Raw genomic sequence first — 15,320 nt, forward strand, 5'->3', positions numbered from 1 at the left:
TGGCCACTTTTTCAGTGACTGATGCACTCTGGGACAGCAGTGGGAGGACTGATGGAGGTGACTGGGCTACCACAGCAGAGGGATGCATCATATGGGCACTCAGACAACTGAATTAACTTCCATCGAGCCTCAGTGACTCACCAATGGCCACCAAAATGGCCTGTAACAAATCTGTACATGGGCACAAGAACACTCCTCATTGACGGAAGGGCAGCTCAATAGACTGTTCTCCCATTACTCCTAGTTACGCCCGTACAATGTATGACTTCAAATAATTCCTCTCCCTCCCTTGGGCTTTATACTCTTCCAATATTTGTAGGTTATGAGCATGCTCCCTCCCCTCTCCCTTAGTCAATGCTTAGCTCACTTGGTTCTTTTAATCTTTCCTCTTAAGTAAATCCCATCCAGCCCCAAGCAGTTGTGGTGTTGTTCTCTGAATTCCTTCCACTTTTAAATATCTTTCTGGCATTGAGGTGCCCAGAACTGAACACTAAAGCCCAGATATGGTCACAAAGTTTCATCTAGGGAGATTAATAACACCCTTTTCTGTAATGCAAAGTTGCAAACTATTCAATGTGGTTCAGTAATGAAGATGTTAATTAACACTGATCCTACTAGCAATCCCTGCACCTTCTTCCAGAAATCTCCACCAAACTGGATGCGTTTCCAGATATTAATGCCCTTGCATTACTCTCTTTCAGCTAGAGAGAGAAGTTCCACTTCTAGGGTGGTAATTGGCAGAATCATTCTTCATTGAAAATAAGGTGCTAAATTTCCATTTCTCCAGTATTTCATTACCTCCTGAATTGTCCCTGAGTTTTAAAAAATAAATGGTAGTGGATCAATAAGCTTGTTAGACACATCACCCAGAACAGCTGATTTGTATAGTAGGTATTCACATTTCCCAAGTACTTCCTTACCAGCTGTTTATCAGCAATAGTTATTTTGCAGAGTCAGCATTCCTTACTAATTGCTCGAACTTCTTTTCTAGATTTTTTATTGAAGACAGATTTAGAAAAAGAGTTTTGGATCTCAGACAGTTTTCTGCCACCATGTAACATACAGATGAACTAATCAGTTTCCAAATCCCAGAGCAGCAGAAGATGAATCCAATTATTGTGAGCCTTAACTTTATCTGACAAAACCAACAAAGTTGGAAGCAAAGGAAAGGGTCCATTTCAGCTCTATCAGTGCTAGAACGGAATCACTCTTTTTCTTCTAAGTCTGGGGAATTCAGTGCATGTACATGCTTAAAAGCATATATAATGGCAGAAAAAGGGTAGAGAATGAAGGCCACGTGGGCCACTCTTGGCAGAAGTCCTCACACAATAGGTATGGATGACATTTCAGGGCACAGATATCTCTTGTGAAATTGTATCACTTTGATTTGTATTGTTTTTCGGGGTGTGACCTTCAGTGCCGGTGAAAGATGCTGGCCTGGTAGCCCGGAAGAATGAAGATTTCCATTCATTCACAGAACAGGTTCTACACAGGCAGAACAGGCTTCGCTACCAATGTTCCTCACCTCTGCCTGGAGGTAGCACTGCTAGGGCTCCGAGCAGTTCAATGTCTATTGCTCATTGAGACTCGGGGCCTCTGTTGGCAGTACGCACAGGATTGCAATTAGTGTCAATTCCATTTTTGTGATGTGGCCACTTTGCTAAGAACTGGCCTGACATGTTTGACCCAGGCCGTTTTGTTAAAGTTTTTTCTTCAGTGCCCCTTAAAAACAGAGCAGGGAGCCCCCAGACAGAGCTTTAGAAATGTGCCCTCTGGTTTGACTGGCTGCCCCAGGGCCACCCCACCCGCCAGGGGCTTTCTTTGCTATCCCAGGCTGCTCTGCCCTGCCCCTGAAGCTGGCCCACATACTGCTGGCCCTCGGCACAGCGGCAGGGATCACTGTCCAGGCCTCACCCCCTGCCTGCAACACTGCCGGCTGTCCTGGCTGTACTTACCGTCCTCGAGCTCTCCCTGGCCAGCCTCCTGGGCACACGCGGGGACCCCGGACTCTGCAGAGAGAGGAAAGAGGTATCATCAGCATGCGCTCCATGGCGGGAGGGTGTGCGAGTGTGCTTGGCCCGAGCTGCGCAGTGAATCACTGAAAGATGTCAGTGTCTGGCCGAGAAAGGTGGGGCAGTGGGCAGGGGAGCGATGCGGGGATGAGGGGGAGGCCGGGCAGGAGCTGAGGAGCAGCCTTGGGCACCAAGGAACCCCTGAGCCACCACTCTCCTCCACTGAGCCCTGGTGCCCATTCCCCGCTGCGCGCCTCCACTAAGCCCCTGCATCCCTCCACTGCACCCCTACCCCCCCACCACTGAGCCCTGGGCCCCTTCCTGGCTGTGCCACCACTGCCACTGTACCCTCTATGTCCAGCAACTGAGCACTGTGCCCATCCACTGAAGCACTGTACCCGTGCAGCCCCCCAGAGCCACTGAACCTGCTGCGCCCCATGGTACTGCCCACAAGGCCAAGCTCTGAATTCCTGCAGTACTGAACTGATCCTGATGGGATGTGTCACTTTGGAGAATTCAACTAATTCTCTATTCTAGTAATGCCCTCAGGCCCTGATCCAGAGCAGGGCCTTGTGCTGTGTGTTGTAACAACTTAGACTTAGAGGTCACTGCAAACAATCACCTCAACATGAGCTCTCAGTGCAATGCTGTTGCAAAAAGGGCTAATGTAAGAAAAGGGGAATATTAAAGGAAAATAATCTTGCTTGTGGACAGACCATTGGTAGGACCACTACTAGGATACTGTGTCCAGTTCTGGTGTCCACACTGCAGGAAGGATTGGAAGTTCTGGAGTAAGGTCAAAGGAGGGCCACCAAATGATCCAGGAGCTGGGAAACAAGATTTTCCATGTGAGGCTCAAGGAGCTCCATTTACTCAGCTTATTGAAGAGAGGTTGAGAGATGACATGATCACTGTGTCTAGGCACTGACACATCATGGTACAGAGATCTGAGAGCAGGGTGTTTTCAGACTTGATGACCAAGACCTAACAAGATTCAATGGCTGGAAATGGAAGTTTGACAAATTCAGCCTTGAAATAAGATGTCATTTCCTAGCAGTGATTAAACATTGGAACAGCTTAGCAGGGGAGGTGGTGGAAACATGAGGAAACCACACGATACAGTTTTCAGAGTAGCAGCTGTTTACCTTTAGTCCCTTTTGGTATGATGTCCATCTGGTTGCATTTGGAAAGGAAGATGATGTCTGTCTGTATCTGTATGAGTTTTTTCATGGTACACGGTACAGTGGGGTTCCACTGTTTCCTGCCTATAGACAAACATGCCTGGTCCAGCTACATACACACTGCTGCTCTGACTGGGTTCTGGCGGCTTCTAAAGCATGCTCACTGTAAGCAGGGCCGGCCTTAGGCCGATTCAGCTGATTCGGCTGAATCGGGCCCCGCGCTAAGAGGGCCCCACGCCGCAGCTCTCCACCCCACCCCCAGCTCACTTCTTCCTCCTTCCCTCTCCTGAACACTCCGCCTCCTGCTCCTCCCCGTCCCCTGCTTCCCGCGAATCAGAGGTTCGCGGGAAGTCTGAAAAGAAGCAGGGGCGGGCAGGCAGGCTGGCAGCACCAGGTAAACTGAGGTGGCGGGGGGCGCGAGAAGGGCTCCGGGGAGGCGCGGCGCGGCCCAGTCCAGCCCCGGCCAAGCAGCTCACTCTGGCCCCGGTTCTGGCCGAGTGCGCCGGCCCGGCCTCGGCCGAGCACCCCCGGCCTCAGCGGCTCTGACCCGGCTCGGCTCCGGCCCGGCCCCCACGGCTCGGCTCTGGCCCGGCCCGGCCCCCGCGGCTCGGCTTTGGCCCGGCCTGGCCCCCGCGGCTCGGCTCTGGCCCGGCCCTTGCGGCTACGCCTTGGCTCGGCTCAGCCCGGCCCGGCCCCCACAGCTCGGCTCGGCTCGGCTCGGCCTGGCCCGGCCCCCGCGGCTCGACTCTGGCCTGACCCGACCCCTGCGACTTGGCTCCGGCCCGGCCCCCGCGGCTAGGCTTGGCTCGGCTCGGCCCGGCCTGGCCCGGCCCCCGCGGCTCGGCTTGGCTTGGCTCGGCCTGGCACCCGCGGCTAGGCTTGGCTCGGCTCGGCCCGGCCCGGCCCCCGCGGCTCGGCTCTGGCCCGGCCCGCTCAGCTCGGCTCCGGCCCGCCCCCCGCGGCTTGGCCTGGCCCCCGCGGCGCAGCTCGGCCCGGCCCGGCCCCCGCGGTGCGGCTCGGCTCTGGCCCGGCCCCCGCGGCTCGGCCCGGCCCCCGCGGCTCGGCGCGGCTCGGCTCCGGCCCCCGCGGCTTGGCGCGGCTCGGCTCCGGCCCCCGCGGCTTGGCGCGGCTCTGGCTCGGCTCGGGCCCGGCCCCCGCGGCTCGGCTCGGCTCCAGCCCCCGCAGCTCGGCTCCGGGCCGGACCCAAGCCCCACGACCCTGGCCGGAGCTTCAGCCAGAATCGGGCCCCGCTCTTGCTAAAGCTGGCCCTGATTGTGAGTGTCATTGGAGGACTCACAAACTACCCTACTCCTTTACACTCCTGCTCAGAATGTTCCCCAAAACCTACCTGGGGGTCCCCGCTGGGTTTCCGGAGACTCATATGACCAGGCTCCATTTGATGCATGGGTGTCACAGGGGTGTGATATCCATTCGCTGTAAGGAACACACAGAGGAGGTTAGAAGGGCTGCTCTAGGCAGCAAATACTTAAATACAGACTTTCAATGGTTCTTAGTCACTTTATTTATCATAAAGGTAAACTCTCAGAACCCTGTAACAAGATACTTGCCTTCCCTATGTGCCGTCTTACCCCAGAGGTGCCTGAACTGAACAGACCTCTAAACAGGCATGGGCCTGACTCAATAGAATTGGATGGGGCAGTGCCAACCCACAACCCAGTAGTGTGTCTAGCCTCTGGGCCCAGGCCTCCTCTCACTGTTCCAGGGCAGACTGAAGTCAGCAGAGTTAGACGGCTGTAGAAAGGTCTAAGGGAGACGCCCTAGAACTTGAATCAATTCCCAACAGCCCCCCATGTGGCAGATACTAGTTCCACTTCTGTTCTGCAAACCAGCACCCCAAAAACTAGAGGCAAAGGACAACAATCCAACGCTGATTATATTTTAAAACTGCATGATTTGAAAGCCCATTCCCTGATTTTCTGAGGCCTGACTTGTGGCTGCTTGGGGCTGGATACTGCATCTACTCCTTGAAAAGCCGACACTAAGTATAAAGCAGAAACCAGTCCTGACAACAAATAATGAGTGCAAAGGACTCTGCACCCTCAGTTTTCAGGGGCTCATACATCCCGGATCCTCATTTTCAGAGCATGTAGCTTGGGTCCATGCCCAAATCCGAATGTCTCCCTAAGGGACGGATGTCTGCAGCTGCCTGTTGCATAGAGCCTGAGAAATGGGGATAGAGTACACTGATCCTGTCTCGAGTGAGGGAGGAATCCATGTACATAGCCCTCAGCATCTGCTCCTGGCTCCACCACACTCCGGGATGATTGCTCCAGAAGGTGTTTGTGGAAACAGCCATTTCTACTACTAAGGGCTGTTCCCCTGGGATGTGACTCACTGGAGGGCTCCTGGGGGACTGAATGTCAGTCAGGCAGCTGCAGGGCTATTAGAGCTCTGCCATTACCCTGTCAGGCTGATGGTATGAGCTGCCACGGAACTCAAAGTGGCACCTAAACTGGGACTGCATAATGTCCTGGGAGTGAGGGAGGGGTGTTGGGAGAGAGAAACCTGCAGTTCTGAGCTGCTGTGCTATTAGAAATGAGTCACTGTTTATATTCTGGGAGCACATGGAGTGAGGTCAGGACTCCTTTGTGCTGTGCACAGAATACACAGGGAAGCAGACTGTCCCTGCCCCAAAGATATTACAATCTGAATAGACCAGATAGACAAACAGAAAGAGACAACATCCTAGCCAGGTTGGAAAGAGGTACTTACGTGATAGTTATTGGATTTGTGCCTTTCATAGGAACCTTTAATTGCAAATTGTAAATGTCCTATAAATAGAGCCCTGCAAATCCGCAGGCATCCACTTTATATCTATGGATATCCACAGACCATTACGACAGATAGCAGCGCGGATGCGGATACAAAGTAGGGCTCTGACTCGGATCCTCCACCTGCCCTGGGCAGTGGACCGGGGGGGCAGGAACACAAGCCGGAGGCTGCTTGGGCTCTGAGCTGACACCCCCCCACACCCCTCGAGACGGGTCCAGGAGCGCCACTCTGGCAGCTCTGGGGAGCCTAGGTCTCTCCACGTGCCCTGGGTGGGAGGGTTAGGGGGCAGGGATGCTGGGCAGGGGGGCAGGGACATTTGGCAGGGGGATGGGGGGCAGGGACACTAGGTGGGGGGGCTGGGACACTTGGCGAGGGGCTGCTTGGGCCTCCCACCCAAGAAAGGTGGGGTCCCCCACAGCTGCACCATGGCTTTCCCCGACTGGGCTCCGGCGGGGGGGGATGCCTCAGAGCCTCAGCCTGGCCCTCAGTGTAGAACCCTGCAAATCTGCGGATGCGAATATCCACAGATAATTTTTGCGGTTAGCGGATCGGATGCTGTATCTGCACAGGGCTCTACCTATATCTGTATCTGCACAGGGCTCTACCTATAAATCGCAGGCTGCAAATCTAGGAACAACTGGTCAAAAGACAAACAACTAACAAAGAGAGTCTTCCCTGAGGATAAGACACCTCTCCTTGTGAAAAACACAAGGCTGGCATACATGTGTACTTTATCTAAAAAAACCAAGTTATAAAGAGATTTGGTTTATTCAGGATATTACAAAGACGAGTGATGCTTAAGATGTGCTACCAGAGTCATAAACAAAGTCATAAAAGCACCCTATTCACCCTTCCTCTTTGCAAAGAGAAAAACCTTTAGTTTTAAACCCACACAAAGAATTCTAGAAATATCCTCCCTGAAACGGATTTCTTTTATATGTTTTCTAAAGCCTTCATTCTTCAAACTTTAAGAACATTTATGGTTGGGAAATGTTTTACAGAAGACTGATTACTTCTAACTAATGTTTCTCTTGAAGGTGAACCTTTGAGTTGTCTTTCAAATACTTAAGATGATATAAGCTTTGTTTGAGATGTTTATTTGCAAATGTTTTGTATTTAAATTCAATCACTCCATACAAGTTATATGAATATTGAGATGTTTTCTGTACAAATATGGAATAAAATGACCTTGCTAGAATTGAGAACTAATATAAGAAGCCACTTGAGTATACAATTATTTATATTCATTAGGAAATTAATTAGTTATCTGCCAGGGCTTAAGCAACTCCTTATCAAATTCAGGAAGACAAGAAGAACTTCTCCACGGACAGTTAAGAAAAAAAAGACAGTGTTTTATTTGATCCCCATTTAAGTTTAAAGACTCTCTTTAAGAATAATTTGTTTTTAAAAATGATGTTAAGGGCTGAAATATAGGAAATAGCAGTGTCTGTATTCATTTGAAACAGAATTTAAACTCCTATTAAAACCTGATGGAACTAGTGGGATAGCTCAGAAAATGGAATGAATAAAAGAGTTACAGCCCTGCTGCACATGCATACCTGAGAATGGAAGATACTACCAAGATCAGCCCATGAAGGGGTTGAGCCAATGAAAGGTGACAGTGGCTGATACTTGAGTCCAGTCAAGCCCTTGAAAGAGATGTGCTGTCCAGCTCCAGTCAGATCATGGCAAGAGAGGAGTATAATTCCTCTGAAGTGAGAGACTCCCTCTCTGATTATGGTTTTATGCTCTTACACACACTTACACTCTCTTGAGCTTTTATGTTCATTCTCACACAAACTCAGCCTGTTAATGTATGCTCATCAAACCTCCAAGCCAACACCTCAAGAAGCAAACAAAGAGCAGCAAGACAACCAAGAAGAACCAAGAAGCTACAACACAGCACCAAGAGGTAACTTTCAGTCCAGCACAGCTTCTGCACACGGTGATATCTCAGAGACCTCAGCACTATTGGTGAAATGGAGTTTGCAAAAGCACTGCCAAGGGTTTAGATTTAAATTGTTCTTGCAATAATTCTAATGGAATATGGAAATACTATGGTAGTTTAAAGCAACAGAGGGTCCTGTGACACCTTTAAGACTAACAGAAGTATTGGGAGCATAAGCTTTCATGGGTAAGAACCTCACTTCTTAGATGCAAGAAGTGAGGTTCTTACCCATGAAAGCTTATGCTCCCAATACTTCTGTTAGTCTTAAAGGTGCCACAGGACCCTCTGTTGCTTTTTACAGATTCAGACTAACACGGCTACTCCTCTGATATGGTAGTTTAAGGTACTAAAAGCTTCTCCTGTTAAACATCAGATTGTTCAGTCCGCATACACCGGGAGAGAAGACAGCAGCTAACCTTGGTAAACAGATTTAATTTAAATTTAAAGTTCTTAATATTTATTAATTTGCCTGTCTCCACACTGCTTTTTGAATTGGTTCTTTTATTAACTTTGTCCAATTTCATAGGATTTAGTTCAGGTCACTCACCTCTGCCTATTTATCGACTGTTTAGATTATCCATGATAAACCAAGCAGGATTCACTGACCCTTAGACAAAGCCCCTATGCCCATCTCTGAGTAAGGACTCATTGCTGAGTTGGGGAATAATGCACTCTAGTCCTAACTTACACAGAGGAGAGCATCCCACAGACCAGGCCCACACTTCAAGGTGTAATCTCTGAGGACAGCTCTCCGAGACAGACACAAGAGGAACGTGTAACTGAAGGAACCTTTGTTTTCTGATTGCTTGTGTTCTGTCTGGGATGAGATTTGTTTATCTTTTTCTTCCTTTCCTTTCCTTAGTTACAGGAGATTGGCAGTTAATCCTTGGGAGTATATTGCTTGTCTTTCATCACGCAGTGCCTCCCCTAATGCCTGCGAAGAACCCCATGTGCCTACGGTAGAGGGCATCACCTCCTTGAGTGGGCATTGAGATAGCCAATCAGATCTGGCCCCTACCTTTTCTTGTTTAGCTGCATTCTACATTTTTAGTATTTTAGGGGATAAAGTTACTTGGTGCTCAAGAATTTACAACACCCCTTCTTCCCCAACTGCCATTGCCCCACTGGAGTTCTGCTGCTGGCTGCTTTCTACCCACCCGTCTCGGGAGTAGGGTGCTTGTGGCCAGTCCCTGCCCGAAAGCTGGATCCCCAGCTACTCCTCTCCCTCCGCTCTCTCTCCCAGTCATGGGCTGCACTTCCTGAAGAGTGAACCCTGGTATAAGGTAGGGGAGGTGCTAGGGCTGAGCCCCTCCCCTGCGTATAGGAGACAAATTGAGTCACCTACATTCCCATGAAGAATACAGGATTTGAAACCTTTGCAAACTAGCTCTACTTGCTCTGAGCCTAAAGGTGGGTGGGTCTGGGTGGAAGGTGTGGCTCTACGGATCCCCTGCCTGTGCTGGTGAGTGCCAGGGAAGTCTCCCCTCCCTTCTGCTGATGGGACTGCAACCAGCTAGCGAGCAGCTGGTCAGGTCAGCATGGGCTGCAGAGAGTGCAGTGCTGACAGCTCTGGGGCTCACGGCCGAGGTGCCAGGAAACGGGCACTGGAAGTGCAGCCCTCCGAACTAAATGAGCTCATTCTGGTGGCTGTCTGGGTGGGGCTCTACTGAGTGAGTTTCAAAGAATCATAGAAGAATAGGGTTGGAAGAGACCTCAGGAGGTCATCTAGTCCAACCCCCTGCTCAAAGCAGGACCATCCCCAACTAAATCATCCCAGCAGGGCTTTGTCAAGCCAGGCCTTAAAAACCGCTAAGGATGGAGATTCCACCACCTCCCTAGGTAACCCATTCCAGTGCTTGACCACCCTCCTAGTGAAATAGTTTTTTCCTAATATCCAACCTAGACCTCCCCCACTGCAACTTGAGACCATTGCTTCTTGTTCTGTCATCTGCCACCACTGAGAACAGCCGAGCTCCATCCTCTTTGGAACCCCCTTTCAGGTAGTTGAAGGCTGTCATCAAATCCACCCTCACTTTTCTCTTCTGCAGACTAAATAATCCCAGCCTCGCCTCATAAGTCATGTGACCCAGCCCCCTAATCATTTTTGTTGCCCTCCACTGGACTCTTTCCAATTTGTCCACATCCTTCCTGTAGTGGGGAGCCCAAAACTGGACACAATACTCCAGATGTGGCCTCACCAGTGCCAAATAAACATCCGACCTGCAGCCTCAAACTGTCCCCCGCCCTGGAGCGACGCGGCCTGCATGGCACACTCACATAACGCAGAATCTACAGGCAAAGTGAAGGCCGGATCTTCAACTGAGGTAAATTGGTATCGCTCCATTGGAGTCAATGGACTAGATCCCCAGCTAATGTAGATCTGTAGAAGGGGATCCTTGGATGTATAAATGGGAGAATCTCGAGCAGAAGTAGATTGGTTGTGTTACCTCTGAATTTGGCACTGGTGCAGGAATCCTGGGTCCAGTTTTGGAGCCCACAATTGAAGAAGGAGGTTGATAAATTGGATAATGTTCAGAGTAGAGCCATCAGAATGATTAAAGGATTGGAAAACATGTTTTAGAGTGACAGACTCTAGGAGATTAATCTATTTAGTTTAAGAAAGAGAAGAGTAAAGAGGGGCTTGATTACAGTCTATAATGGGGAACAAAAATTTGATAATGAGCTCTTCAATCTAGCAGAGAAAGATATAACATGATCCAATGGCTCTGCCTGTTTTCAGCCCCTCCTCAGAGCTGTGCGCGCTTCAGTTGGTTCCTGGTGTGGGAGGGGATTGTGGGGCTCCCCTTTCTGCTCAGCAGAGTCACAGCTACCCCAAGCATAGCATTGCCCCGGGCCCACCATCTGCCCAGACCCGTTGTCTGCTCTTCAGCGGCCCCTATGCAGAGGGACTGTGAATGGGGGAGCCCTCAGAAGGCTCCACTACACCCAACTGGCCCGAACAGCTTTGCACTCCCCTTGAGGGCTGCTGCAGGAACCAGACTGCTTGCTGCTGTAACTTACCCTTCCCTGGGGGTGGTAGGGCTACGTGTGGGCCAGCCCCCTCTAACAGGGCACAGCCTGGCCTCTGTAGGGACTCCCCATACTGCCCCCAGGAGCTCCCTACTCTGCTGTCAGCCTTCTTCACTGTGAAGGGGTGGGAGCCAGCCCAGAGGAAAGGTACTTCTGTCTTCTCCTCCCCTGTGTGCACTGCTCTCCTCTCCTCCCCAATGCAGCTTTCCCTTTGACACTCCCCTCCCCCATGCAGCACTCCCTTCCTTTGATGCTCCTCTGGGCCGTGCTCCCCTCCCTTCGAGGCTCCCCTCACCTGTGCAATGCTCCCCTTCCCTCCCCTATGCAGGGCTCTCTTCCCCTCCCCCGTGCAGCATTCCCCTCCACACAGATGCTGTAGCTGACAGAGGCCTTGTCACCAGGAGATGGGCTGTTGCCCAGCAGCTGAGCCATGAGCCTGTCCTTGGCTTCCCCAAGCAGGGCACACACCTTCGCTCTCACACTGCTGTGCAGCTCCTTGGCGGGCTGGCATGTTCGCTGAGCTGGGCTAAGGCCTTTCCCCCATGCAGGTGTAAGGTCAACAGACCTCGGTTTGTGGTGGCTGGGATCAAACCTGGGCCCTCTGGAGCTTAATGTGTGAGCCTCTACTGCCTGAGTCACAAGACACGGGTCTCTTAGCCAAGGCTGTAGCATCAATCCCTAACTAGTCTAGGTGTCACTAGAGGAAGACAGAGCACCACATCCAGCAGGCCTGGGTTACCCAGGCTGTGTCCTCTGTGGGGATTGCATTTACCCTGCCTCCCTCCTGCACCCCTTGTGGCCTCTGCGCCGCACCTGGGGCAGCAGCTGTAGCTGAGCTGGCTCTCTGCCGGGGGCAGAGCCACATCAGCTGTGCTCGGGGCTGGGAAGGCGCTCATGGTGAGAGGGGCACCAGCCACTGCCCTGGAGCCCGCCAGTCATGCCTGAGCTGGGAAGTGCCTGTCAGGCCAGAGCCCGGGGACGCTGAGCTCCTTTCCCAGCCGGAAATGCCTCACCCTCCCGGCAGCCTGGGCAAACCTCCAGAGCAGGCCCAGCCGAGGAAACAGTACCTGCAGGCACAGCACTCTTCTGGCTCCCGGGGTTCCTGGGGGTCCCAGGCACGCTGCTCGGCCGTTCCCACGTGGTTTCTGTTCAAAGAGAACAGCACAGTGAGTGCACCAGGGCCCTATGAGCACGGCACAGTGCCATGGGTCACAGTTACAGAATGAATGGGTCACCCACCGCCCTGCCTCGGCCCCACACTGCCAGCTCCCTGTTTGGCCAGTGCAGTGCCACCCACTGCCTGATGCTTCCCCCCACCCTCCCACAGAGATCCCACCCCACCTTCCATCTGTGCAGCTCTCCTCGCCGGCTAACCTGCCTCCCCCTGCCTCCCCCATCCTGCCAACTTCATTAGCCATTTTTCCCTGCATCACAGGGTGTGCCACCTACTAGGGAGCAGTGAGAAGGAACATATTTGCAAAAAAACAAGCCCTGGCTAATGTGCTGTTCTCACCAAAGTGCACCTGGCTTTAGCAAAGTATTTAATTAGCCTCCACAGTCTTCTTTTCCTCACCAGGAGATTACAGTGATCTCAGCCCAAGAAGCCCTGGACATGCTCAACTGAGATGTAATGACATTGACTTATGTGCAACAGAATGTAGTGAGAAGAGTATGGAATGGATTTATATACAAAATTCCGTGGAGATTTTGTTTAGTGACATTTTTGACTCTGTTTGCGTGCTTAAACAGCAACATCTAGCGACTTTTCAGGGTTTGTCTGGCGACTTCCTGCTATGTGGAGTTGGCAACACTGAATTACTGTATGGAGAGGAGCCCTAGCTAGGGTCTCTGTCCTGCCCCTCTCTGACAGTGATTGCAAGGAGCCAGGATTGGGACTGGTGGCAGTGGCTTCATGGAAGCCATGGTCCCTTGTCTTCATGAGTGTTTGCTAGGTGAGCAGCTGATTGTGGGATTCAGCAAACTCTGACTGCTGAGGGTCTGTGCAGGAGGAGCCTGGGGAGATGGCAGAAAACCCCAGGCAGGGGATGTGGCTGTGTGGACACAGCCCGGCTGGCAAATCTGTGCTCTGCACCGGGGTTCTTGACTCCAGCCCCCGAGTGAAATAAGCTGTATGGATCAGTGTTGTCTGTAGAACAGCAGCTACACTAGCGGCTTTTGCTGGCACAGCTCTATCCGTTACAAATCAGACCCCTCACCATCAGAGCTATGCCAGCAAAAGGCTGTAGTGTAGACCTGGCCTCAGATCAGCAACCCAAAAAGGTGGCCCTGCCCAGAGGCAAACAAGGAAGGTGGCACCATTCACTGCAGGCAGAGCAGGTTACAACTCATACTACAAGACAGTACCAGCCTCAAAGTCAAAGCCATCCTAATACATGTCAGTAACCTTGTGGAACAGAGTTATGGGATGCATGCAGGGGTGAAAGTAATTTACGGGATTTACCGGTACTGCCGAAGTCCTGAGGGGGCGTGGCCTCATCCGAAAGAGGCATGACCTCATCCGGAAGAGGTGGGCCTCTCAAGATTTAAAGGCCCTGGGGCACTGGCTGTGGCTGGGAGCCCCAGGGCCTTTAAATCAACCCGGGGCTCCCAGCTGCAGAGATGGCTCCCCGGGGCTCAGGGGCAAATTAAAGGGCCCGGGGCTCCGGCCGCCGCGGAGCTCCAGGCCCTTTAAATCCCCACTGCAGCTCCAGCTGCCGGAGCTGCAGGCAGGATTTAAAGGGCCCGGAGCTCCCGCAGCTGCGGGGAACCCGGAGCCTTGCCGGGCTGGGGCTGGGATTTAAAGGGCCCGGAGCTTCTGCCGCTGCAGGGAGCCTCGAGCCCTTTAAATCCCAGCCCCAGCCCAGCCGCCAGAGCTGCGGGCGGGATTTAAAGGGCTCTGGGCTCCCCACAGCCGCGGGAGCCCAGAGCCCTTTAAATCCCCGCCGCGGAAGCTGGTGCGGTCTGGCACGGCGTACTGGCTCTTGCTGGATGCATGGCTCTGCTACTGCTGCCTCTTCAGCTTCAGCTCCAAGGAGAAGCACAGAGCAGAGGAACAAATAACTAGCTCAGCAAGGAAAGTGTGTGCAGGAAGATAACCTGTGACTCAGAGCATACAAAGGTGGGCCAGACCTTCCTGTCACATTCCTCGCCTCAGTGATTCCAGGATACCTCCACCAACAGTCATTTCTGGAATTGCTGGGGAGGGGCCTAAAGCTGAGAGGAAGCACATATGCACACTATTCACATGTGCTTCTTGGGCTCCCTCATGTGGTCAATTTTTCCCCCCATTGCGAACCCCAGATCAAATGTCATTTGCAGCAGCCAACATAGAGATAAAGACTCAAAGGAACTAAATGGCCCAAACAAAGGGAAATAATCGTAAGAGACAACCATGAAAATGTGGATGGAGTGTAAACAGCCCCAATGTCACCTGCCTGAGCAGAAACAAGAGCAGTAAGAGGTGGGAACTGCCCCAGTCATCTCAATCAGGGCTCTTGGACTCTGAGTCCACGAGCATGGAGTTAGACGTTTTACTGAGATGCCATTCAATTCCACATTTTGCTGCAGCTGGAGGCTTGATGTTTGCTGTCTCTCTGCTCTGCCAGGAATTGCCTCTTGAGCTGCAGCTTTCTGCAGAGGGCTCTCATGGGAGTTGTACTCCGCATTCCTCAGTCAGAGGTGAAGTCACCACAATGGTAAGTGGGTGGAGAGTGGCCAAAGGAGCCTGAAGATGCTACATGAGGGAACACATCCTGCCTGACCGGGCCCCAAGCGACCTGACCAGGGAAACAATTATGAACACAAGCTATGTGACCTGAGTGAATGAGAAGTGAGCCAAGTGTCCAGGGCACAGAAAAGGATCAGAAGGCGATAGCCGTGGGGTACGGTACAGAGAGGAGAACAGGAACTCTGCCATCCATGCTTTGGGGTTGATGCAATACAACCCTGAGCATCTCCTGCAGAGTCTCAACAACTGGCAGAGAGTAAATAGATGACAGGTTTCCATACATGGCACTAATCAGTTCAGGCTAGGGACTGAGTTAGCCACAGCAAAGAGCTTTCATTACTCTCAGCTGTATAGAGCCCAATAAGGCAGGGCAGCCGAAGGCTAAATCCCAATGCATTACAGTTGCTCCCCCTCTCACACACACACACAGATGGCTCACCTCAGCACACAAGCCAGACCAAGCATTTCTGAGGCCTGGAACACATAGGATGTAACTGCAGTGGGTGGGTTTCCTGCAGGAAGGGCGGCCAGCACATCCCTCAGCCTGCGCCGCTTGCCGCAACCCCCATTGGCCTGGAGCGGCAAACCGCAGCCAGTGGGAGCAGCGATTGGCTGAACCTGCGGATGCG

General features: G+C 52.2%; 1 protein-coding gene across 7 annotated transcripts in view; it reads right to left on the minus strand.

Moving 5' to 3' along the window:
• GAS7 (growth arrest specific 7) overlaps positions 1-15,320 on the minus strand; it is a 224,483-nt gene that overhangs the window by 60,468 nt on the left and 148,695 nt on the right. For 5 of the 7 annotated variants that reach the window (XM_005305109.3, XM_005305110.3, XM_065562664.1 and 2 more), the window contains 3 exons: positions 12,032-12,109; positions 4,542-4,627; positions 1,956-2,009 (listed from right to left, as the gene is read on the minus strand). In XM_005305109.3, the coding sequence (XP_005305166.1) occupies positions 1,956-2,009; positions 4,542-4,627; positions 12,032-12,109 (218 nt within the window). The remainder of the gene's footprint in view (positions 1-1,955; positions 2,010-4,541; positions 4,628-12,031; positions 12,110-15,320) is intronic. The other 2 variants (XM_065562663.1, XM_005305111.3) reach the window with 1 other exon arrangement.

Source organism: Chrysemys picta, chromosome 12 (assembly GCF_011386835.1).
Source record: "Chrysemys picta bellii isolate R12L10 chromosome 12, ASM1138683v2, whole genome shotgun sequence".
NCBI lineage: Eukaryota > Metazoa > Chordata > Testudines > Emydidae > Chrysemys > Chrysemys picta.